The sequence below is a fragment of the Pristiophorus japonicus genome, chromosome 14 (genome assembly GCF_044704955.1).
Source record: "Pristiophorus japonicus isolate sPriJap1 chromosome 14, sPriJap1.hap1, whole genome shotgun sequence".
Taxonomy (NCBI): Eukaryota; Metazoa; Chordata; class Chondrichthyes; family Pristiophoridae; genus Pristiophorus; species Pristiophorus japonicus.
The window spans coordinates 159,028,761-159,054,852 of record NC_091990.1 but is presented as its reverse complement, the minus strand read 5'-3'; the positions used below and the strand labels follow the sequence as shown (position 1 = coordinate 159,054,852).

The 26,092-nt window shown below is 44.2% G+C and overlaps 1 protein-coding gene across 6 annotated transcripts in view; it reads left to right on the top strand.

Annotated features, from left to right (window-relative positions):
• Positions 1 to 26,092, top strand: part of prmt3 (protein arginine methyltransferase 3) — a 323,649-nt gene that overhangs the window by 197,286 nt on the left and 100,271 nt on the right. For all 6 annotated transcript variants that reach the window (XR_011596499.1, XM_070898645.1, XM_070898646.1 and 3 more), the window contains exon 13: positions 4,772 to 4,858. Coding sequence is in view for 5 of the 6 variants with exons in the window: in XM_070898645.1 (XP_070754746.1) it covers positions 4,772 to 4,858 (87 nt within the window). In the remaining variant the exon portion in view is untranslated. The remainder of the gene's footprint in view (positions 1 to 4,771; positions 4,859 to 26,092) is intronic.

The window sequence follows — 26,092 nt, the reverse complement described above, 5'->3', positions numbered from 1 at the left end:
CAATAACCAGTGTCTTATAAAGGTTCAGCAAAACTTCCTTGTTTTTGTACTCTATAGGCCTAGAAATTGGCCAGCCATGCGCCCGTTTTTTCAGCGATATTTCGCCTTTTTTGACGGAAAAAGGTGTTCACCGAAATTGGCCAAAGTTGTGCGCCGGTGGATTTGAAATACCGCTGAAAAGCGGACCGCCGTCGTGCAAGACAAAAAAAAAACGACATCGCTTTAAATTGGCGCACCCGTACTCTGCATGAAAAAGACACCCGAGAAAAGCCTGCGCTGCAGCCCCAGAGACAACAGTAAGTATGAAGATCTGCAAAAAAGATAATTTAAATGTTTTTATTTCTTAATTCTTTGTTAGCGATTCGCTAGAGAAGTGTCTTGTGAATGTTTTGTGATTTTTTTTTTTGTGTTTACCCCCTTCCGGGGCCTGTCCTTCTAGCGGTAATCAGCCTCGGACTAAAGTTGTCGAGGACCGCGGTTTCCACCGCAAATCCTCGTGCAACATGATTTTTACCGTTGGGCGCATTTTGTTGCCAATTTCCTGGCTTTTAAAAAATAGCAGTATTTTTGGCAAAAAATGCTGAAAAGATACCGCTAAAAGACCAATTTTGAGCCATATGCCTCTATTTTTAAAGCTAAGGATCCCAGATGTTTTATTTCAACAGCTTTCTCAACTTGTCCTGCCAGCTTCAAAGATTTGTGTACGCAAACCCCCAGGTGTCTGTCTCTCTTGCAGCCTCTAAAAAAATTGTGTCATTTAGTTTACATTGCAACACCTCATTCTTCTGTGTTAATGACTGCTTTTCACAACAGTGATAAGTGAGACTTCTACACCAATCTCTGCATCATTCAGCGATTGAAACATCATTTTAATAGTGCCGTAGTTTGTACTCCATCAGCTGGTAGTGCTTATGCTGTCTTTGTTTTATGGTCACCAGACAGTTTTGCACATGACCGCTTGAGTTTAAAGTTAATTTTAATTTTAATGTTTGCAAAAATCTGCAAAATTAATTTTCTTCTGAGGGAATGAGACTCCGTACTTACAAAATTAATTTTTCAGGGTCAGAGAGGTTGTTCCGCAGTAATTATGACACTACGCTGTTCAAACCACAGTTACTCCTGATTGAACATGGCTTAAGATTTTCATAGGCTAATTGCCCACTATTATCGCATTAAGTTCACACCTTAACAGTGCTCTCTGTGCAGATTCTATGGGCGAAGATTGCAACAGCGCAGCCTGCGGAGGAGCAGGGTATCACTGACAGCAACTTCCCAATTTCCAAGTTAACTGCGCGTGTGCGGACGCCAGGAGTTGCTGTCAGTTTTACCTGGTAATAACGGTGAGCGCTGACAGCTTCGGCTTTTATTGGTACAGCAACACCCAGGCCATTGTATCCCATGCCAGTGAAGTAGAGCATCTCAGAGCATCTCGGAGACCAGAAGGGCAATTTCCATGAGGGAGAGCTCTGACGCTCTCATGTTGCTGTTCATTCGTGTGCATGAGTGGGTGTTTTGCTTGAAAGGGATGTGTGATCTCGGGAATTGATAGTAGGAAACTGTTTGTAACTGCAAATAACTAACGACTGCCGAGGTTCGGCTACCAGAGTTTCGGAAATTATGTTGACTACTCCTTATGATCTCTGCTCTTAATTAAGACTTGCATTGTGTCTTACAAAAGTAGTGTTCAGTATTTTGCCCTGGTTCAGGAAAAGCATCTAGAATAAAAGAATTGTTTCTATCAAATTTCCAGTTTTGTCTATATCATGTATCACATTTTAATTATGTTTTGTTTCCTTTGGAAATACAGGGCCTCTTTGTACAAATGAGGAAGGGAGATTCATAGTATAATGTTAATTTACCTCACAAATGCCTTAACGTGGAGCAAGTGATTGAGATTCTCCTTATTAATAATCTGGCCTAACTATGCAGCATATGTTTATGTTGCTTTATTTGAGTTAAATGATCTTTCGATATGTATTTGGTTTTAGATATCCATTGCTACTGCAGTCCTAAAATATGTATATTGCATCTACCAATACACTGTATGTACAGAACTACAGAACCAGTGGGAACCTGTTCAACCTTCGCCATCTCCAGGCCAGGTACACCCCAACCTCTGTCGTCGAGCTACATTATGCGGACGACGCCTGCATCTGCGCACATACAGAGGCTGAACTCCAGGACATAGTCGACGTATTTGTGTACAAAAGCATGGGCCTTACGCTAAACATCAGCAAGGCAAAGGTCCTCCACCAGCCTGTCCTTACTGCACAGCACTGTCCCCCAGTCATTAAGATCCACGGCGCAGCCCTGAACACCGTGGACCACTTCCCATATCTCAGGAGCCTCCTATCAACAAGAGCAGGCATTGATGACGAAATCCAACACCGCCTCCAGTGTGCCAGCGCAGCCTTCGGCTGACTGAGGAAAAGAGTGTTTGAAAACCAGGCCCTCAAATCTACCACCAAGCTCATGGTCTACAGGGCTGTAGTAATACCCGCCCTCCTGTAAGGCTCAGAAACATGGACCACGTACAGTAGACACCTCAAGTCGCTGGAGAAATACCACCAACGATGTCTCCGCAAGATCCTACAAATCCCCTGGGAGGACAGATGCACCAACATTTGCGTCCTCAGCCAGGCCAACATCCCCAGCATCGAAGCACTGACCACACATGGGGCCCAAGTTTCGGGTGGAGTTGCTCCTAGTTTTTTGGAGTAACTAGTTTAGTTTGGAGTATGTTAGAAATTGCAATTCTCGGATATTAGTTTGCTCCAGTTCTAGTGAGTTAGTTTAGTTTGGCTTTAGGTAAGGTACTTTTTTTTCAAAAGCGGGTGTGTCCAACCACTCAGGCCAGTTTTGCAAGTTTCGGCAGTGAAAACTTAATAGAAACTAACTTAGGATGGAGTAAGTGTCCACTTTTGTAAGTTCTGAAAAACCTTACCTAGCGTTAAGTTTAGTGCAGGCACAGCCAGAGACGGCGGGTGGGAAGCATTAAACACAAAGGACACATCAACATCACAACAGCGGGGGGTAAGGGAAGTTAGAGGATTGTCCATAAACACCTTCACAACAACATTAAAGAAGCAAAGTACATTTAAAGCACTAAACACTAAACAAAGCAGTACATTTGAAGCACCAAGCACTAAACGAAGCACAAAAGTAATAAGCAATTAATTAATAAAAAATAGAAGGAACCCTGCACTTAAAGCATCAAGACCAGAGTAATAAGTAATCAATCAATAAAAAATAGAAGTCCTACCTTTATGTGAAGGGAAGGTGTCTCTGTCAGTGTCTCTCTCTGTAGTGTCTCTCTCTCTGTATCTGACAGTGAGGGGTGCGGGTGTGTGCCTGTGTGTGTGTATCTGCATGTGTGGGAGTGGGGGGGGGGTGTATATGGGAGGGTTGGGGTGTGTGTGTGTGGGAGGGGTGGGGTGTGTGTGTGTGGGGGGAGGGTGTGTGTGTGTGTGGCGGCTGTGCGTGTGTGTGGGGGGGGGGGTGGGGGGAAGAGGCTGGAACGAGGCACCCCTGCTCTCTCCGGCCCTTCAATCATTGAGTGCCCCTCAACCCACGCTCCTCCATCCCTGTTGCCACGCTACCCCCCTCCCCACCCCAGTTGCCACGCGCCCCCTTCCCGGTATCCACATCCCCCGTCCTCCCCCCCCCCCCCCCCCCCCGGTATCCACGCCCCACGCCCCCCCTCTCCCCTCCCGGTATCCACATTCCCCACCCCCCCTCCCCTCCCGGTATCCACGCTCCTCCTCCTCTCCCCCCGGTATCCACGCTCTCCCAAGCCATTGCGCAGGCGCGCATGCTCCAGCGTGCCTGTGCAATGCTGCCGGCTCTGAGAAGAAGGCATGATCCCTAGCCCCGCCCCCCTGCAGGCAGGCTCCTCCCCAGGGAGACTACGCTGCGCCACGCCACGCCATGGTCCAGGAGGACCGGAGAATTGCTGCAGAATATTCCGGCGCACCTTCGAGCCCAGGCAGGTCACGTAAGTCTCGGAGGTGCTCCGTTTTCACCAGATGCCGAAAATTCGGCCCTTGATCAGCTCCGCTGGGCAGGCCACATAGTTTGCATGCCAGACACGAGACTCCCAAAGCAAGCGCTCTACTCGGAACTCCTTCATGGCAAACGAGCCAAAGGTGGGCAGAGGAAATGTTACAAGGACACCCTCAAAGCCTCCCTGATAAAGTGCAACATCCCCACTGACACCTGGGAGACCCTGGCCAAAGACCGCCCTAAGTGGAGGAAGTGCATCCGGGAGGGCGCTGAGCACCTCGCGTCTTGTCGCCGAGAGCATGCAGAAATTAAGAGTGGAAGCAAGTCTTCCTCGATTCCGAAGGACTGCCTATGATGATGACACTGTGTGTAATAGTAAAACAGTAGTGCATTGATTAAATATATTCCAACGCCTGGAATATAAGGTATCAAAAGTATTCCTTCCAAGTTGAAGCACTTGATGAACATCAAAGCTGTGGTGGAAAAATATTGGGTCATTAATAATGAAGACCTTAGTCGCTAAGGAGTCAGTATTTTATAATACACAAATTGAAGGGATATGTCATTAGAAACTGGGCAGTGCAGTTTGAAATACTATTTCTGCAATTTCTGCGCGGTATAGTTACGGAGGAAAAGAAGTTGATGTTAAATGCTGTGAGAATATGGGGAATGCGATGGCCTGTTTGTTGCAGCCTAAAATGGTTTGTTTGTTCTGTTGTCCCGGTGTATTGATGAATACTTTTCTGGAAACCTCTCCCTTGTTTTCCAGATGATAGACTGCAATACTGTAGGAATTTCAGCTCTGGATTTCGCCTCTGAATTCTCGTTAAAGATAACAGAAGATCACGAGTGTGTGGTGAGTTGGCTGACTTCAACTGAAAGCTAAATCTGATCAAGAAATCAGTATCTGAATTCGAGAATAGTTGCATACTGAAATGGATTATTGTTAAAAATGTAAAAATTTGGCTATTTGCTTTATTCATTGGGCAGTTGTACTTCTTTACCAGACAATTTTCCCCAGCAATTTGCGCTGTTTTTTTTTTTGGTGCGTGTCGCCTTTTTGGGCCTAAATTTAAAAATCTAAGTTTCCCCAAACATTGTTAGTTACAATTTTTTTAGGATAGTTTTTTTTTGCATAATAGGGGGGTCATAACCTGATATCTCTGCCAGTTTTTCACAATTATGCAAGTTTGGTCAACTTACAATTCTCCAAGGATGGCATATGTGACCATTCCCGAAAAACCTTCTGGGCGCTTGAGGAAAACCAATGCACATCAAAAAAATCAGTGCAGAAAGACGTCATTGTTTTTAAGCAAAGTTTGGGAGGGAGTTTTGCATCTTCAAGCTTAAATTTTTCAAACTTAAAACGCAGAAAATGGAAGTTTCATGGAATTCTTTAAGTTTTGATTGTTTTTAAAAGTGCCATGCCACCACCGAACATCTCCAAACCAGGCTCAAGGGTCGGAGCGTCGGCCGGCAGAATTGGTCCCTCGCCCGGACACTGGCTCAGGGCTCGGCTTGAAAAGAAGCCCCAGTGGAGATAGGGATGTGTGGAAGGCAAACTGAAGGCATGAGAAGCCTTGCACTATGCATCAAATGAAGTCCGGGAAGGAGGGAGTGTTTCCCGATCATTGGGCATGCTCAGACCTGGGTGTGGTCCATACTAGGGCGTCGACCTGGGGAGAGAGAGAAAATGAAGAACCTTGTCCTGCCTGCCGTTTTGAGCTTCTTGCAAAGGTACAATTCAATCATGAGGGCAATACTGACAATGCCATACCTTGTGCAAGCCTTCTGCATGATGGTGCTGCGGAGGAGACAATTGATTCGACATCATCGCATGAGGAACTTCAGAGCACTTAGGATGATGGGCAGGAGGCCTTACCCACATCGGGTTCATCAAGACAGACATTCGTACCTGCACCTGAGTGAGGTAGACTGTATCAGAAGGCTGTGTTTTCCACAAAGAAGTTGTAACCGAGATCTGTGAGTTAGTAAAAGCAGACCTGCAACCTAGAAGTGTCAGGAGGACTGCTTTGAGAGTTGAAGTGAAGGTTACAGCTGCACTTTCATTCTATGCATCTGGATCATCCCATGCCACAACTGGGGATGTGTGCACCATTTCTCAACATGCAACACATATCTGCATTTGGCAGGTGACTGCTGCACTATATGCCTGGAAGAATGACTACATAAAGTTCCCTATGACCGACCAGGCAACGCGTGAAAGGACTATGGTCTTCTCCAGGATTGCTGGTTTCCGAAAGCTACAGGGCTGCATTGATTGTACCCACATCGCCTTGCGAGCACCTTTGGAGAATTCCAAGATGTGCAGGAACAGAAAAGGCTTCCATTCCATGAATGTGCAGCTCCTGTGTGACGACATGCATCGTATCATGTCAGTCCATGCAAGATACCCTGGCAGTACCCATGATGCATTCATTCTACACGACAGCGTTATATCTGCCATGTTTCAGCAGCAGCAGCCAGAAGGGCAGAGCTGGCTACTGGGAGACAAAGGGTATGGCCTTGACACCTGGCTCATGACGCCCCTATGTGTAACCCGGACAGAAGCTGACTGTCAATACAACATGTCGCACATTGCAGCACGCAGCATCATTGAGAGGACCATTGGCATATTGAAACAGTGTTTCTGATGCCTGGACCATTCCGGATGCTACTTGCTGTACTTCCCTGAGATTGTCGGTTAGTTCACTGTTGTGTGCTGCATGCTGCATAACTTAGCCATCATGAGGCAGCAGCACCTGATAGTGGAAGACCCACCTGCGGTGAGAATGGCTGATGATGATGATGTGGAAGATGCAGGTGACGAGCAGGAGGAGGAGGAGGAGAATGAGGACGATGAGGATGAGGAAGCCATGCAAGTGCCTGAGGCCGGAGCACAATGGCAGAGGAGGGCGGGCCGTCATGCCCCTTTAACGATTGCTCGAGCCTTGCACCAGCAACTCATCCGTGAACGCTTTTCTGCCTAATGGCTCAGCGTCAACTATTCCAAATGGACCATGTTTACTGTTTGGACCTGTTGTGTTGTGTTAATGGAACAAATGATGGAAATGATTCTTGTTTACTTAAAAAGTTGTGTGAAAAATGGAACAAATAATGTAAATGATTCAATTATAATGTAAAATATATTTTATTCAAAAGTTTAACAAACAGTTCTTTGTACTTAATATTAATAAAATTATTCTTGTATCAAACTTTAAAGTTTTCAGTTAAGAGCACTTACAAACTTTAACATCATTTACAAACTCGGTAAGATCGCTGAAAAACTTTAAGATCACTTACAAACTTTTAAACTTGTAAATTTACATAACTTAAAAAATACTTTTAATTTGAGAACAGCTACAACAGCAACAACAATAATAACAACAACAGCAGCAAAGAAAGGCTGCACCCATCTCTCCTCCACCTTATTCTAAGACTGCCCGCTACACTTGATCTTGTTGACTCCACCCCTGCCTGCAGGCAGTGGCGCAGCGTTTCTCGGGTTGGTACCAAGCTTATTCTTTCGAACATCTCGGGTAATGCGCACTTCTTGATAGGGTGGGGGTGCAGGCGGTAATGTGGAGGGCCAGGCTTGGGCCTCTTCAGAGGCTGGTCTGGGGATTGGAGTGGGAGTAGCAGTTGATTCTGTCAATGGCCACAAGTGCTGGGCATGTTCCCTTATTGCAGCAGCTAACTCCGACATTCCCTCCCTCATGCACCCTGACAGTGTCTCAGCTACCTCTGACATGCCCTCCCTCATGTTGAGCAACAGTGTTTCAACTACCTGAAACATTCCCTCCCTGATGTTCACTGACAGCGCAACAGCTACTTGTGACATTCCCTCCCTCGTGTGCACCGACAGTGTTCCCATTTCTCGTGAGAGTGTTGTTACTTCTCCCGACGGTTCCGATACCTCATCACGCACTCCTGATGGTGTCCCGGAGTGATCACGTAAGGACAATGCTCTCTGCACTCATTGTCATCATTTGAACCACATCTGTTAGATCCTGCACCGCTGGACCTCAGGAGAATGCTGTCGATCTCTTCCCCCCCCCCCCCCCCCCACACCCTCCTCACCCTGTGTGTGGGTCATTGCATCCCACGGGGACCTGCAGCCTCGGATGATGGGGCCCTGGCTGTGCCTCACTGCACCCCACTTGGACCCGCAGCCTCAGACAGTGGGGCCCTGGGTGTGCCTCGTTGCACCCCACTGGAATCCCCAGCCTCGAACTGTGGGAAACCATGGAATGTCCCAGCAACACTCGTCCCACTCAGGAAAGGGGCTGGCACCTCAATGGGCAGCACCTACACCTCCTCCAAAATGAGTACAACAGTGGGAGGGGGCTTCATCCATCACCTCCCCCTCCCCCTCAACCCCATGCTCTTGGTTTGTAAGGCAGGATTGGAAGATGTTCTCCTCATGTCTGAATCATCTTCTACATCGTCAGGGTTGGCCTCAAGTTCTGCAAAATATAACAGAACAGACAAATGGTTAGCAGCAGAGGAGGGGCAGGGTGGGTGGCACGAGTAGGCTCATGCAGCACAGGCAGCAGGCTGATTTGAAGGACCATGATGAATGATAGCACATTGCATCAACCGAAGTGTAGTTGACGTAGACATCGCCATGAACCGAAGCATGGCTAGCCTGCGCAGTACTTAACAATTAGCAAAGCCAGACTCTGGAATTTGCAAGACTTACTCTTTCCCTCGAGTGTGCCCAGCTTGTGCAGTGATGGTTGCTTTTCTCCAGGCAGGACCTATCAAAACAGCGACCCTGTCTTCCAAGGGTGTCAGTGGGTGCAGATTTGCAGGGGGCTCCTCCTGTTTGTTGGGTGCCATCTTCCTCTGCAAAGATGAAAATATAACTTTTTAGAGAGGGTGTCTTTCTGCTGGGTGGTACATATACAGATGGTCACATTTACAATTGCATTTCCATTGAATAAATTAAAATATTACTTACACTAACTGCTTGACCAATGTCCTGCCACTTCTTTTGGCACTGGCCTTCAGACCTCGGGGTGGTCACCATTGCACAGTAATCTTCTGCAAGTTGGTTCCAGCGTTTCTTCATTTCTTTTGGTGAAACTTTTATGTGACCTCTGCTGGTGTCCAGCTCGTGCCATCTGGCCTCAATCACAGTAACTAGTGCCTTCACTTCATCCTGTAAGAACTTCTTGGTCCTTGAGCCGTGTTACATATTGTATTGCAGCTCTGATTTTTCCAATGAAAATTAAAGTTCTCACACACAACTGGCTCTTTAAAAATGGCCGAATGCAGACCGGGAGCTGTACTGGACATGCACGCCCATTGAAACCATGTCAAAAATGTCATTTTTTTTCATGCATGCGCAGAAGGTGGGCATCATTTTTTCGGAGCAGACATTAGGCTCCACCCCCGAAGCTACAAGGCAGGCTGCGCAGCGCCAAATTCAAAAAATAGAATGGGGAAACTTGCTAGTTATTTTCTTGGAGTAAGTCTTGGACCAAGAAAAACGTGCGTAACTCTGGCAATACGGCAAAAAACGGAATTGGGGAAAATTGAGCCCAAGGATATGTCAGTTTGTTAATTCCATAACAACAACATGCACACAAATGGTAGATATGGTTAAGAGTCTGTTCACAATATTTCTTCTTCTTTGACATTTTGTAGTTGTTTTAACTATTTCCTTAATATTTATTACAATTACATAATATTACAATTACATTCCCAGCTAGTCACAGGTTGGTAATTGATGAATTAGACCAGAGTGCTATTCATGTATACTCTGCTTATTAACATGTATGTTATTGATTATTTACATTTTATTTGTCAATGAATCTGGCATTAAGACTTCAGTAAGGCAGTTAGTAATCCTTAGGTTGTGCTTCCCCAACCTCCCCACTCTTTTTAAAAAAAAATGAACTTTTATTTTGAATCTTTATTGATCAGTATTAAAATTACAGGATGTGTGGCTCGTGTATATTCATGATCTTTCACCTGAAGTCAGTGCTAATTAAACCAAATATATATGATGCCAGCTAAAGTACATGAGCGACAACTTGTATTTATATAGTGACTTTTAACGTCGTAACACTGTTAGAAATAACCTCTTTACGGCTATCTCTGTTCACTTTAAAGAATTAGGTTCGAGTGCAAACCAATATGGTCAGTATATTGTGTTTAATCAGAGTTTAAGACGGAATATAACACATTCATTATACAGCAAAAACATACGACCGTGACAAGTAGCTGGTACCGATCCAGTCGGACAGACGGTTGACACACGTGAGCAATTCTCTGAGCAGCTTCTCTTTCTTTCGTCTAGAGCCTCCTTCTGTTTCCTCCATCTGAGAACAGGCTTTCAGGAGGTTACTTTTATTCTATTTTTAAAGGTGGGCCTGAAACGGGATATTGACAAGACCTTTTAACCTATAGATGTTCCCCCAAAAACTTAATACCCAACAGGGCTTCGAGTTCTTTGTCTTGATTCTCGAAACAAAGCCCGCCCTATAGATGTTTCATGATCTTGTTCACATGTCTTTTTCTGTTTATACTGACTGAAAGTTCTTCCTTTGGAATTTGTCTTATCTCTCTCATCCCTATCCTCTCGGGCATCATTAATACAAGGCCTAGCCTAGTACTCTTTCAATTATGAGGCCCAAAGCAGAGCTATGTAACACTTTAATCAGTCATTATCTGTCTTTATGACCTAGCAAATTGCTCCTTTCTGAGATTGTTTACGCTAACTTCCCCAACTGCCTTCCATTATCTTCGCAAGCAGTTGTGTTAAGCTAACTTAAATTCCTACCTTAGCACTATACATAAAATGCATAAACAAGGTTCAAGTCTCAACTTAAAAACAGCAGATAATCGCTTAGCAGCAGGAAGATTGTATATAGTACAGAATACTATACCCTCCGCAGAAAACCAAAACAATAACACTTCTAAGCATCTATCTAGTCTGAGGAGATTTTTCGTCACAATTTAAACACAGCATTCTTCACGTCACAGTTTGTAGTCACATAACCATATACATTTTTAGGTATCTTTGGTTTTTAACAAAACAGCCCAAGGCGCTTCACAAGAGCGTTATAAAACAAAATTTGACACTGAGCCACATAAGGAGATATTAGGACAGATAACCAAAACCTTGGTCAAAGGTGTAGATTTAAAGAAGCGTTTTAAAGGAGAGCGTATGGAGAGGCGAAGAGATTTAGGGAGGGAATTCCAGAGCTTAGGGCCTCGGCAGCTGATAGCATGACCGCCAATTAAAATCGGAGATGCATAAGAGGCCAAAATTGAAGGAACGCAGAGATCTCAGAGGAATGGTAGGGCAGGAGGAGATTACAGTGATAGGGAGGGCAAGGCCTTGGAGGGAATTGAAAACAAGGATGAGAATTTTAATATTCCATTGCTGGACCGGGAGCCGATGTACATCAGCGAGCACAGGGGTAATGGGTGAACGGGACTTGGTGTGAGTTAAGATATGGGCAGCAGAGTTTTGGGTGAGCTCAAGTTTAGAAGTTGCCTAGGCTCAAAGGTCTGGAATTCCGTTCCTAAACCTCTGCTTCTCTACCTCTTTTTCTCCTCCTTTAATATGCCCCTTAAAACCTACCTCTTTGACCAAGCTTTTGGTAATCTGTCCTAATTTCCAGTATTACAATAGTGACTACACTTCAAAAGTACATTAAGCACTTTGGGACATCCTGAGGTCATGAATGGCACTATATAAATGCAAGTTCTTCTTTAATATCTCCTTTTGTGGCTCAGTGACAAATTTTGTTTGATAACACTCCTATAATAAGGTGCAAATCTGAAGCCATTCTCTTTAGGGCCAGCACTAGAAATTGCTGAGATCTAGTGCCATTGATGCACCTAACTGGTAGAAGCTAGATCATATCATCAATGCCATCAAGCAAGTATATTCTGATGTGGAGGCAACACCCACATCGCGTAAGATGTCATAATCAAAGGAAACCTACCGTGATTTGATAGCAAGAAAGCATTTGGCAAAAACTGCTGCTTGAAAACTACTCAGCAGTGGAGTGCACCTCTTGCAGTATTTCAGAGGTTAACAACATCCAAAGAGATATGGACCTATTCCCCTCGTGGGGGAATCTTGAACTAGGGGGCATAGTTTCAGAATAAAGGGTCGCCCATTTGAGACGGCGCTGAGGTGGAATTTCTTCTCTCTGAGGTTATGAATCTTTGGAATTCTCTACCCCAGAGAGCTGTGGAGGCTGAGTCATTATATATATTCAAGGCTGACATAGGCAGATTCTTGAACTATACAGGAGTCGAGGGCTATGGGGGGAACGGCAGGAAAGTGGAGTTGAGACCAAGATCAGATCAGCCATGATCTTATTGAATGGTGGAGCAGGCTCAAGAAGCCATAAGGCCTACTCCTGCTCCTATTTCTTATGTTGTTATGTTCCTATTTAAATGGATGAGATATATTTAATAGCGGAAGGATTTTAACGTAGATAAATGTAAGTTTATAGACATGGGATCATGAGCTGTGTAGCTGATGGAAGTTGTTCATTAGCAAAGAGTTGTGGGTGATTACGGATCATTCGTTAAAAGATTTCAGGCAGTGTCAAGTTTCCTGTTTCACTTTGAGACTTTATAATGAATGATTAAAAGGATAATCATATTCTTGGATGCATTTCGGGAGCATTCAATCATCAGCTGGAACAAATGATTGTAACTCGTATAGCTAATTAGTGAGGCCACATATTGAAATATTGAGGCCTGTATAATAGTGGTGGCCACTCTCTGCATTACTGTACAAGCTGCGTGCTCGGCTCATTAGAGCACTGACTATTATTTTAATTTAAGCATCCAGCCCAGAGTATGGCTGGAGCACTTACACAGTACCTATTTGGACTGGGCACTGAAAGGGAACCCACCTTTCAATTAAAAAAAATTAAAATGGACACATATATCTCCCATTTCTGGTGCCCCCCCCCCCCCCCCATGACTAGTGCTCTTTGAGGTATGCGGTATCTCCCTCTCTATTGGTGGGGAAGTGTCCTGCACACCAACAGTCCTTCGCTGCCTGCTGGTGCTTGATAATGCAGCTTTATTACCTCAAAGAGGAAAAGATTATGAAGCGACTTGGCCGGGATTTTAAATGTTGAAAGGAATGAATAGTGTCAATGCAGGTGGCTTATCTGACATGTACCATGAGCGCAGAGCTAGAGGACACAAAAGATGAAACCAGCAAGGCTCGACAATATAAAGAATCTTTTTCAACCCAGTGCGTGGACAAAAGCAAAGTATTGCGGATACTGGAAATCTGAAATACACACAGAAAATGCTGGAAACACGCAATAGCTCATAGAATGGTTACAGCACAGTGGGAAGCCATTCGGCCCATTGAATCTTTGCCGGCTCTCTGCAAGAGCACTTCAGCTAGTCCCAACCAGGCCAGGCAGCATTCATGGAGAGTGAAACAGAGTTAACATTTCAGGCCAATGACCTTTCAGAACTGAAAACTGTTAAAGATGAACAGGTTTTAAGCAAGTGGATGTATCGAATAGGTTCCAAGCTTAGGCAGTTAAAGCTGCATTGATTAGCAGCTTTAAAAAAGAAGCCAGCTGATTGGTTTGGAATGTTGTAAAGATAAGTATAGAGGTGAACCAGTGTTGTATGGGTTTGAAAGTCCCTAAGTTTTTGAGACCATGAAAATGTCTCATTGAGTTAAACAGCCAAAGCGAAAAATAATGTAAGACGTCCGTTTAGATATTCTGGATTACTTTTGATTTGCCTTTGGGGTGGGGTTGAAGGGCACAGAGACATTGCACAGTACCGTTCCTTGGGAGATTAAAAGCGTTGGGTCAAGTTCATGAGAAAGTGAATGGGCCGAAAATTCCGGCCTCGCTGGGCCCGTACGAAGTGCGCACAGACCCGGCAAGGCCTTGCAAAAGCCGGTTTTCGGGGCACGATACGCATGTGCCAAAAAACAGCTTTTCCGATCTGTCAAGATTTCTCTTCACAGATCCTCCGCATCCCTGGGAGAAGGACATCCACGTGGGAGAGATCGGGCTATTTGTCCAACTCATGCCCAGCAAATGTCCTTCAAACTCTCATGCCTGGTAAAAGCAGCCAAATAGCTTACTTTTACTAGCGTAAGAGTTTTAAAACGTATAAAAATTAAATTTAAACACACATTTTTATATTAAAAACCCTGTCCATTTAAGTTTATTTTTAACAATATTAAAACACATTAAAAAAAATTCCAAAAAATATTTTTTTTTCTAAAACATTTAATTACACTTAAGTTCAATTAATTTTAAATATTTGCGGTGTCTTATTTATTTATTATGCTGTGTTTCGGTGTTTTAGGGATTTTCTCATTGATAGTAATGGGAGTCCATACAAACAGAGCTCCCATTTTTATCAATGAGAATACTGCATAGTGATTGGTGGTCCAGGCCCACGTGACGCCAGCTTGCCCGTACGTCCCTGAAAGACATCACCCCGTGCGCTGCGCAGTGAATCTAGGCCTCCGACCGGGACCCTATGTTCCTCCCGGACCATCAGGTATTTTCGTAGATTTTGTTTTGGTCGGAGGGCCTCCAACTGTAATTTTCCCTCCAATGTTTTGTGGAAAGAATGAACTCGGTGAGCAACATGTCCCGTGCTTTCTAACTTTCCTAACTTTAACGGGGGAAATGAATACGGAGAAACAATAATTCCAATTAATTGGTTGTGTAGCTTGTGCGTGAGATGGGTAAGAACTGCAACACATCATAAAAGTTCAAAAAGCATCCAGAAAGCCATGAAAGAAGCTGTGAAATATTGGGAGATGAAGGGACAGATACAGTCGTGCTGCTTTGTTTTTAAGCTCAACAAAATCAATCTTTTTACTAATTATTTATCAGCTACTGTATGAGGCCAGAAGGATTTGAACTCCAGTATTTAAAACTCAAAGTAACTTGACAATATAGAGTGGTGTTATCTTATATTGGGTGTTGTGTCCAGTCTTGGACATTAATCCTATGTTATGAATAGCCATTCTTTTTTGTACTACAGATCAATACTGCATTAGATTATGACCGGCCAAGTGAGCTCCCATTATTGATTTGTTGGGTTGTACTCCAATTTTAATGGAACTGACAACTTCTCTTCTTCGGTAGTTATTTTAACAGTGTAATAATATAAGCAAATGTGCATAAAGCAGTACTGATAGCTCCCTGATAGCTAAGCAGACTTGTACACTCAGAATCTGAGCGGTTAGGCAACGGCTCGATTTCAAAATTCTCTTCATTATTTTCAAATCCCTCATGGCCTCGCCCCTCCCTATCTCTGTAATCTCCTCCAGTCTCACAACCCCCGAGATGCCTGTGCTCCTCTAATTCTGCCTTCTTGAGCATCCCTGATTATAATCGCTCAACCATTGGTGGCTGTGCCTTCTGTTGCCTAGGCCCCAAGCTCTGGAATTTCCCTGCCTAAACCTCTCCACCTCTCTACCTCTCTTTCCTCCTTCAAGACACTCTTTAAAATATACCTCGGTCACATGTGCTAATTTCTACTTATGCGGCTCGGTGTCAAATTTATATCTCATAATACTCCTCTGAAAGCGCCTTAGGACGTTTCACTCCTTTAAAGGCGGGATATAAATACAAGTTGTTGTAAAGACTGGAAAGCTCCCAGGTGTGATTCTCTGGCCTGTGCTGAGATTGCTAATCTCAATCAAGAAGGGGAGCTACAACTGGCTCACCCAACACTTGGCTAGGGACAGGGAACGATATCGGGGTTTCTGATAGTTATCCAGTGCTGGAAGTGTGCGCGGATGCCGGGTGCTGCCTGGTTTGGGCGTTGCCATGGTGCCCCTGCTGACACTCACGATCAAATCTCACACATGAGTGACGGCCACGTCGGTGAGGTGTTGGTGAGCGACTGACAGCCATGGATCTGTACCCCACATCCCCTTCAGGGGAGGAGAGAAATTAGTAAGGACTAAAAAGGATCTGCTGATATTTTCAGTTTAAAAAAAAAAAAATGTTCTCGCAAATTAGTTGTGGTTATTTTCTACGTAACATTACCAAATGTTGGCGTGAATGCCTGGTACATTTTTTTTAAAGAAACTCGTTTTCTTGAAAGATTTTTGCCTGAAAAATTTTGCTCGTAAAATTCTGATTTTAGTAGCATCAATTGGGGATCTTTGTAATTTGTGTTTTGGTGCGTTTGACAAGTTAATAAAGTCTGTACAGGGTTTTATAATTGAATCATCTTTTGTTTTGACTTTGAGGCTTCATTGATCCATTGCGGCAACACATCTAACCTTGCATTGCATGAACATAAACCACATTTATAGCATCCTGGTATTCATTTAAAGATGCTGTTACGAGCAGTGTTTTTTGACAAGTGGTATCCACATAGTTATAACACTTTCAGTTATTGTCATCTCCATTTTTTCAGTTGATGCTATCTGTTGAGCCAAGGCCAAAAACAGACGAGCCAGCTCACTGTTCAATGATGGAAAAGGCCAGATTATTTTCATTTTGTGAATTTTGGATGCACTAACACCAATCAAAATAACAAAAACAGATTATCTGGTCATTATCACATTGCTGTTTGTGGGAGTTTGCTGTGTGCAAATTGGCCGCCGCATTTCCCACATTACAACAGTGACAACACTCAAAAAGGTACTTAATTGGCTGTATAACGCTTTGAGACGTCCAGTGGTTGTGAAAGGCGCTGTATAAATGCAAGTCTTTCTTTCTCGTTATATCATTGGTATGAAGCATTTTTGTTTTATATTGATGTAATGTAGTTGCAGCCTGAGTCAGGACCCGGCCTGACATCAGAGTCAAGGAGAAGGGTGTCCGATCAGGCCCTGACTTTGCATTTGAACGACACAAGTTTATTGGACTGACTGCTTTGCACCAACGTTAAACTCGGAGTGTAAATCCACTCTTGCACAAAGAGCAATTGGAAAGTTGCTGAAGCAAATTCGTGGCACAAAGCATTGTTTCTAAATCCTAATTATGTCGGATGGAGTCAGCATTAGTTAGCAGCCTGTCTGGATTCATCACTGTCTTTTGGATTTGTGTTTGTTCCACAGTGATGGGATTGAAGTTTTGTCTTTTGATTGATTTTAAAACAATGCGTTTGGCCACCGAAACCTAATTGATTGGCACCTGGATTCATTCGATGCATTAAAAAGGTTCCAGTCAGTAAAGTTTGTGTATATCAAAAACAACCTTATTACAACAACAACTCCTATAGCGCCATTAACACAATGAAACTTCCCAAGGCGCTTCACAGAAATATTATGCGATAAAAATTTGACATCGAGCCGCATAAGTAGAAATTAGCGCAGGCGACCAAAAGCTTGATAAAAGAGGTATGTTTTAAGGAGCGTCTTGAAGGAGTAAAGAAAGCACAAAATATAAAAACAGATAGTAAGAGTTTCTACAGATGCATAAAAAGGAAAAGAGTGGATAAAGAAATTGTTGGTCCCCTAGAGGATGAGATTGGGGAATTAATAATGGAGAACAGGGAAATGGCAGAGACATTGAACAAATATTTTGTATCGGTCTTCACAGTAGAAGACACTAAAATCATCCCAATAGTGGATAATCAAGGGGCTATAGGGAGGGAGGAACTTAATACAATCACGATCACTAAAGAAGTAGTACTCGGTAAAATAATGGGACTAAAGGCGGACAAGTCCCCTGGACCTGATGGCTTACATCCTAGGGTCTTAAAAGAAGTGGCTGCAAAGATAGTGGATGCATTGGTTATAATCTACCAAAATTCCCTGGATTCTGGGGCGGTCCCAGCGGATTGGAAAACCACAAATGTAAAGCCCCTATTTAAAAAAGGTGGCAGACAAAAAGCAGGAAACTATAGACCAGTTAGCTTAACATCTATCGTTGGGAAAATGCTGGAGCCCATTATTAAGGAAGCAGTAGCAGAACATTTGGAAAAGCATAATTCAGTCAAGCAGAGTCAGCATGGTTTTATGAAAGGGAAACCATGTTTGACAAATTTACTGGAGTTCTTTGAGGATGTAACGAGCAGGGTGGAAAAGGGGGAACCAGTGGATGCAATGTATTTGGATTTCCAGAAGGCATTCGATAAGGTGCCACATGAAAGGCTACTGCACATGATAAAAGTTCACGGGGTTGGAGGTAATATATTAGCATGGATAGAGGATTGGCTAACTAACAGAAAATAGAGAGTCGGAATAAATGGGTCATTTTCCAGTTGGCAAACAGTGAATAGTGGGGTACCTTGGGGATTGGTACTGGGGCCTCAACTATATACAATCGATATGAATGACTTGGATGAAGGGACCGAGTGTAATGTAGCCAAGTTTGCTGATGATACAAAGATGGATGGGAAAGCAAATTGTGAGGAGGACACAAAAAATCTACAAAGGGATATAGACAGGTTAAGTGAGTGGGCAAAAAATTTGCAGATGGAGTGTAATGTGGGAAAATGTGACGTTATCCACTTTGACAGAACATAAGAACATAAGAACACAAGGAATTAGGAACAGGAGTAGGCCATCTAGCCCCTCGAGCCTGCTCCGCCATTCAACAAGATCATGGCTGATCTGGCCGTGGACTCAGCTCCACTTACCCGCCCGCTCCCCGTAACCCTTAATTCCCTTATTGGTTAAAAATCTATCTATCTGTGACTTGAATACATTCAATGAGCTAGCCTCAACTGCTTCCTTGGGCAGAGAATTCCACAGATTCACAACCCTTTGGGAGAAGAAATTCCTTCTCAACTCGGTTTTAAATTGGCTCCCCCGTATTTTGAGGCTGTGCCCCCTTGTTCGAGTCACCCCGACCAGTGGAAACAACCTCTCTGCCTCGATCTTGTCTATCCCTTTCATTATTTTAAATGTTTCTATAAGATCACCCCTCATCCTTCTGAACTCGAACGAGTAAAGACCCAGTCTACTCAATCTATCATCATAAGGTAACCCCCTCATCTCCGGAATCAGCCTAGTGAATCGTCTCTGTACCCCCTCCAAGGCTAGTATATCCTTCCTTAAGTAAGGTGACCAAAACTGCACGCTGTACTCCAGGTGCGGCCTCACCATTACCCTGTACAGTTGCAGCAGGACCTCCCTGCTTTTGTACTCCATCCCTCTCGCAATGAAGGCCAACATTCCATTCGCCTTCCTGATTACCTGCTGCACCTGAAAACTAACTTTTTGGGATTCATGCACAAGGACCCCCAGGTCCCTCTGCACTGCAGCATGTTGTAATTTCTCCCCATTCAAATAATATTCCCTTTTACTGTTTTTTTTTCCCAAGGTGGATGACCTCACATTTTCCGACATTGTATTCCATCTGCCAAACCTTAGCCCATTCGCTTAACCTATCTAAATCTCTTTGCAGCCTCTCTGTGTCCTCTGCACAACCCGCTTTCCCACTAATCTTTGTGTCATCTGCAAATTTTGTTACACTACGCTCTGTCCCCTCTTCCAGGTCATCTATGTATATTGTAAACAGTTGTGGGCCCAGCACCGATCCCTGTGGCACTCCACTAACCACCGATTCCTCTGCTTTCTGTTAGCCAGCCAATTCTCGATCCATGCTAATACATTTCCTCTGACTCCGCGTACCTTTATCTTCTGCAGTAACCTTTTGTGTGGCACCTTATCGAATGCCTTTTGGAAATCTAAATACACCACATCCATCGGTACACCTCTATCCACCATGCTCGTGATATCCTCAAAGAATTCCAGTAAATTAGTTAAACATGATTTCCCCTTCATGAATCCATGTTGCGTCTGCTTGATTGCACTATTCCTATCTAGATGTCCCGCTATTTCATCCTTAATGATAGTTTCAAGCATTTTCCCCACTACAGATGTTAAACTAACCGGTCTATAGTTACCTGCCCCCTTTTTTAAACAGAGGCGTTACATTAGCTGCTTTCTAATCCGCTGGTACCTCCCCAGAGTCCAGAGAGTTTTGGTAGATTATAACGAATGCATCTGCTATAACTTCCGCCATCTCTTTTAATACCCTGGGATGCATTTCATCAGGACCAGGGGACTTATCTACCTTGAGTCCCATTAGCCTGTCCAGCACTACTCCCCTAGTGATAGTGATTGTCTCAAGGTCCTCCCTTCCCACATTCCTGTGACCAGCAATTTTTGGCATGGTTTTTGTGTCTTCCAATGTGAAGGCCAAAGCAAAATAATTGTTTAAGGTCTCAGCCATTTCCACATTTCCCATTATTAAATCCCCCTTTTCATCTTCTAAGGGACCAACATTTACTTAAGTCACTCTTTTCCATTTTATATATCAGTAAAAGCTTTTACTATCTGTTTTTATGTTTTGCGCAAGTTTACCTTCGTAATCTATCTTTCCTTTCTTTATTGCTTTCTTAGTCATTCTTTGCTGTTGTTTAAAATTTTCCAAATCTTCTTGTTTCCAACTAACCTTGGCCACCTTATACGCATTGGTTTTTAATTTGATACTCTCCTTTATTTCCTTGGTTATCCACGGCTGGTTATCCCTTGTCTTACCGCCCTTTTTCACTGGAATATATTTTTGTTGAGCACTATGAAAGAGCTCCTTAAAAGTCCTCCACTGTTCCTCAATTGTGCCACCGTTTAGTCTGTGTTCCCAGTCTACTTTAGCCAACTCTGCCCTCATCCCACTGTAGTCCCCTTTGTTTAAGCATAGTACGCTCGTTTGAGACACTACTTCCTCACCCTCAATCTGTATTACAAATTCAACCATATTGTGATCACTCATTCCGAGAGGATCTTTTACTACGAGATCGTTTATTATTCCTGTCTCATTACACAGGACCAGATCTAAGATAGCTTGCTCCCTTGTAGGTTCTGTAACATACTGTTGTGAGAAACAATCCCGTATGCATTCTATGAATTCCTCCTCCAGGCTACCCCATGCGATTTGATTTGACCAATCGATATGTAGGTTAAAATCCTCCATGATTACTGCCGTTCCTTTTTCACATGCCTCCATTATTCCCTTGATTATTGCCTGCCCCACCGTGAAGTTATTATTTGGGGGCCTATAAACTACGCCCACCAGTGACTTTTTCCCCTGACTATCTCCATCCACAATGATTCAACGTTTTGTTCATTAGAGCCAGTATCGTCTCTCACAACTGCCCTGATATCATTCTTTATTAACCTCCTTTCCCTTCTTGTCTATCTTTCCGAATCGTCAGATACCCCTGTATGTTTAATTCCCTGTCTTGGCCACCCTGCAACCACGTTTCTGTAATGGCCACCAAATCATACCCATTTGTAATGATTTGTGCCGTCAACTCATTTACTTTATTTCGAATGCTGCGTGCGTTTAGGTAGAGTGTTTTAGTACTAGTTTTTAAGCCATGATTTTTAGTTTTGACCCCTCATGCAGCCCCTTTATATTCAGTGGCCCTTTTTGTTTTTTGCCTTGGGTTTCTCTGCCCTCCATTTTTACTCATCTCCTTTCTGTCTTTTGCTTTTGTCTCCTTTTTGTTTCCCTCTGTCTCCCTGCATTGGTTCCATCCCCCTGCCATATTAGTTTAACTCCTCCCCAACAGCACGAGCAAACACTCCCCCGAGGACATTGGTTCCGGTCCTGCCTAGGTGCAGACTGTCCGGTTTGTACTGGTCCCACCTCCCCCAGAACCGGTTCCAATGCCCCAAGAATTTGAATCCCTCCCTGCTGCACCACTGCTCAAGCCATGTATTCATCTGAGCTATCCTGCGATTCCTACTCTGACTTGCATGTGGCACTGGTAGCAATCCTGAGATTACTACTTTTGAGGTCCTTGGTTTTAATTTAGCTCCTAGCTCCTTAAATTCGTCTCGTAGGACCTCATCCCATTTTTTACCTATATCGTTGGTACCAATGTGCACCACGACAACTGGCTGTTCACCCTCCCTTTTCAGAATGTCCTGCATCCGCTCCGAGACATCCTTGACCCTTGCACCAGGGAGACAACATACCATCCTGGAGTCTCGGTTGCGACCGCAGAAACGCCTATCTATTCCCCTTACAATCGAATCCCCTATCACTATTGCTCTCCCACTCTTTTTCCTTCCTGCCTGTGCAGCAGAGCCAGCCACGGTGCCATGAACTTGGCTGCTGCTGCCCTCCCCTGATGAGTCATCCCCCTCAACAGTACTCAAAACGGTGTATCTGTTTTGCAGGGGGATGACCACAGGGGACCCCTGCACTACCTTCCTTGCACTGCTCTTCCTGCTGGTCTTCCATTCCCTAGCTGGCTGTGGACCCTTCACCTGCGGTAAGACCAACTCACTACACGTGCTACGCACGTCATTCTCAGCATTGTGGATGCTCCAGAGTGAATCCACCCTCAGCACCAATTCTGCAACGTGGTCCGTCAGGAGCTGAAGGCGGATACACTTCCCGCACACGTAGTCGTCAGGGACACCGGAAGTGTCCCTGAGTTCCCACATGGTACAGGAGGAGCATATCACATGACCGAGCTCTCCTGCCATGACTTAACCCTTAGATACACTTAAAGTGGCAACAACAATGCTAAAGTTTACTCACTGTTATAGAAGAGAAAAAAGAAAACCTACTCACCAATCACCAGCCAATCACTTACCCCCTTGGCTGTGACGTCACCTTTCTATTTCTTTCTGCTTTTTTGCCTTCTCCCTGTAGCTGCACAAGCACTCCTCTCCATGCACCTCTGACGCTTCTCCCGACTCAGCGACGCACCGCCCGAACTCGCGGCCTTTCATAGGCCTCTCCACGCACCTCCGACGCTTCTCCCGACTCAGCGACGCACCGCCCGAACTCGCGGCCTTTTGTAGGCCTCTCCACGCACCTCCGACGCTGCTCCCGACTCAGCGACGCACAGCCCGACCTCGCGGAGACAGAAATAATAGAATAACAAATTATAACTTAAATGGTGAAAAGTTGCAAAATGCTGCAGTTTCGAGGGACCTAGGGGTCCTTGTGCATGAAACACAAAAAGTTAGTATGCAGGTACAGCAAGTAATCAGGATGACAAATGGAATGTTGGCCTTTATTGGAAGGGGGATAGAGTATAAAAGCAGAGAAGTCCTGCTACAACTGTACAGGGTATTGGTAAAGCCACACCGAGAGAACTGCATACAGTTTTGGTCTCCGTATTTAAGGAAGGATATACTTGCATTAGAGGCTGTTCAGAGAAGGTTCACTGGGTTGATTCCGGAGTTGAGGGGGTTGACTTATTAAGATAGGTTGAGTAGTTTGGGCGTATACTCATTGGAGTTTTGAAGAATAAAAGGGGATCTTATCGAAACACATAAAATAATGAGGGGGCACGACAAGGTGGATGCAGAGAGGATATTTCCACTCACACGGAAGCTAAAACTAGGGGACATAGTCTCAGAATAAGGGGCTGCCCATTTAAAACTGAGATGAGAGGAATTTCTTCTATCAGAGGGTTGTAAATCTTTGGAATTCTCTGCCCCAGAGAGCTGTGGAGGCTGGGTCATTGAATATATTTAAGGCGGAGATAGACAGATTTTTAGTGATAAGGGAATAAAGGGTTATGGGGAGCGGACAGGGAAGTGGAGCTGAGTCCATGATCAGATCAGCCATGATTGTATTAAATGGCGGAGCAGGCTGGAGGGGCCAAATGGCCTACTCCTGCTCCTATTTCTTATGTTCATATGTAGAGAGGCGGAGAGGTTTAGGCAGGGAGTTCCAGAACTTGTGGCCAAGGCAACAGAAGGCACGGCCACCAACAGTTGAGCGATTATATGCAGGAATGCTCAGGAGAGTAGAATTAGAGAGCGCAGACATCTCGGGGATTACAGCGATAGGGATGGGCGAGGCCATGGAGGGATTTGAAAATAAGGATGAGGATTTTGAAATCGAGGCGTTGCTTAACCGGAAGCCAATGTAGCTCAGCCGGCACAGGGGTGATGTGTGAGCGGGACTTGGTGCCAGTTAAAACATGGGCAGCTGAGTTTTGGATCACCTCTAGTTTACGTTCAGAAGGATGAGGGGCGATCTTATAGAAACATTTAAAATAATGAAAGGGATAGACAAGATAGAGGCAGAGAAGTTGTTTCCACTGGTTGGGGAGACTAGAACAAGGGGGCACAGCCTCAAAATACGGGGGAGCCAATTTAAAACCGAGTTGAGAAGGAATTTCTTCTCCCAGAGGGTTGTGAATCTGTGGAATTCTCTGCCCAAGGAAGCAGTTGAGGCTAGCTCATTGAATGTATTCAAGTCACAGATAGATAGATTTTTAACCAATAAGGGAATTAAGGGTTATGGGGAGCGGGCGGGTAAGTGGAGCTGAGTCCACGGCCAGATCAGCCATGATCTTGTTGAATGGCGGAGCAGGCTCGAGGGGCTAGATGGCCTACTCCTGTTCCAAATTCTTATGTTCTTATGTTGCTGGATCAAAATCCTGAAACTCCCTCCCTAACAGCACTGTGGGAGCACCTTCCCCACATGCACTGCAGCGGTTCAAGAAGGCGGCTCACCACTACCTTCTCGAGGGCAATTGGGTATGGGCGGACTTGCCAGTGATGCCCATGATTGACCCAGGAACAAATGTAAGAAAACATGATCTCCTGCACCTACCTTGTGTAAAACCACAGGCCAGAACATAGCACTTGTTCATTTTGGAAGGTTCTTTGCAATTTGCGTCACACATGAACAATACCCTGAAGCTCAGAGCATTTTTAAGTAAGGATAAGTATTTTCTTTTACATTTTCTTTTGCTTACTTTTAGTGCCTTTTACCTATTTTATTAGATTTGATCAAATTCCCTTTCAGCTCTGGGTTTCTCAAATGGAAATGTCCCTCGAGCTGATTTGAATCTGTTGTAAGCTTGAGGAAATCCAATGACTCTTAATTCATGTAAAATCTCTGCACAGAGCAAAGAGTTTTATTCAGAAAACAGTTATGCTCTCAACAGGAAAGACATCAGAAGGAAATAAATACCCATGGCCCTTGAGAATGTAATTGGGGGCTACTTGTGTACTAAAAAAAAACTTCTCTTTTTGAAAAGTAAAAGCACTTAACTGTTTGGATGGTACATAATTTTCCCACCAAAAGACTTTGGCTACATCCTTTTGGATTCAGACACCAGAAAAAGCAGAGCACAGAAATTCAGTTGAGTTCCTTGGAGCTTACTCTACACGCATAAGCAGCAATAACTTGCATTTAACACACAAGCCATCTCAAAAAGCTTCACAAGGCATAATGAGACAAAAATGGACACTGAGCCAAAACTAGAAATATTCGAAGGAGTGACCGAAAGCTTGGTCAGAGTGATCTGTTTCCTGTTTTTGTTAGGCAAGGGTAGTAAAGGTTACGGAACCAAGGCGGATAGATGGGGTTAAGATGCAGATCAGCAATGATCTCAGAACAGGCTCAAGGGACTGAATGGCCCTAATCCTATTCTTATGTTCCCATATACCTATGATTCTGTGAGCGCTTTAAAGGAGAAAAAGGAAGTGAAAACAGGTAGGGGTTGCGAGAGGGAATTCCAGAGCTTTGGGGCCCAGGTAGCTGGAAGGGCTGCCAAAGGTGAGGTGAAGGGAGGTGGGTATGCACAGAAGTCTAGATTTGAAGAATCTGGACGTGTTGAAGGGCTGCAGGAAAGTATGTTGGTTGAGGGCCCTAACTTGAACACAACCTAAAATATCGAACAACTTGCAATTCCACAACAACTTGCATTTCTATAGCACCTTTAACATAGTAAAATGTCCCAAGATGCTTATTGTCAGGGATTGGTCTCTGGTATGTATATCTGAACAGACCCTGACCCGTATATGTCGGAGAGCGATGAATTCCTACACCCAATTTCTGGTTGCAGTCGGGATGTATCGCTACCAAGCCACCCAGCCACAGTACACTTGCAAGTGGGTGGATAATTCATTTGGTCACTGAGCTATTTTTGATGGGGCAGGTAGAAGGAGTTTTTTTTTTCGAAAAAAGAACAGGATGTTGTGGCTGGGGTGATCTCTGGTACACCAGGCTGATTGACATCCAAGAAATACTCAATCCTGTGACTACAAAATATTTAGGTAAGAAGAGAAAATAGCTACTGCCTCTGCGAACAAAAGCTTTATAAGCATTGTAAAAATGCAACAGTCTTGCATCGCAGATCATAGAATCATAGACGT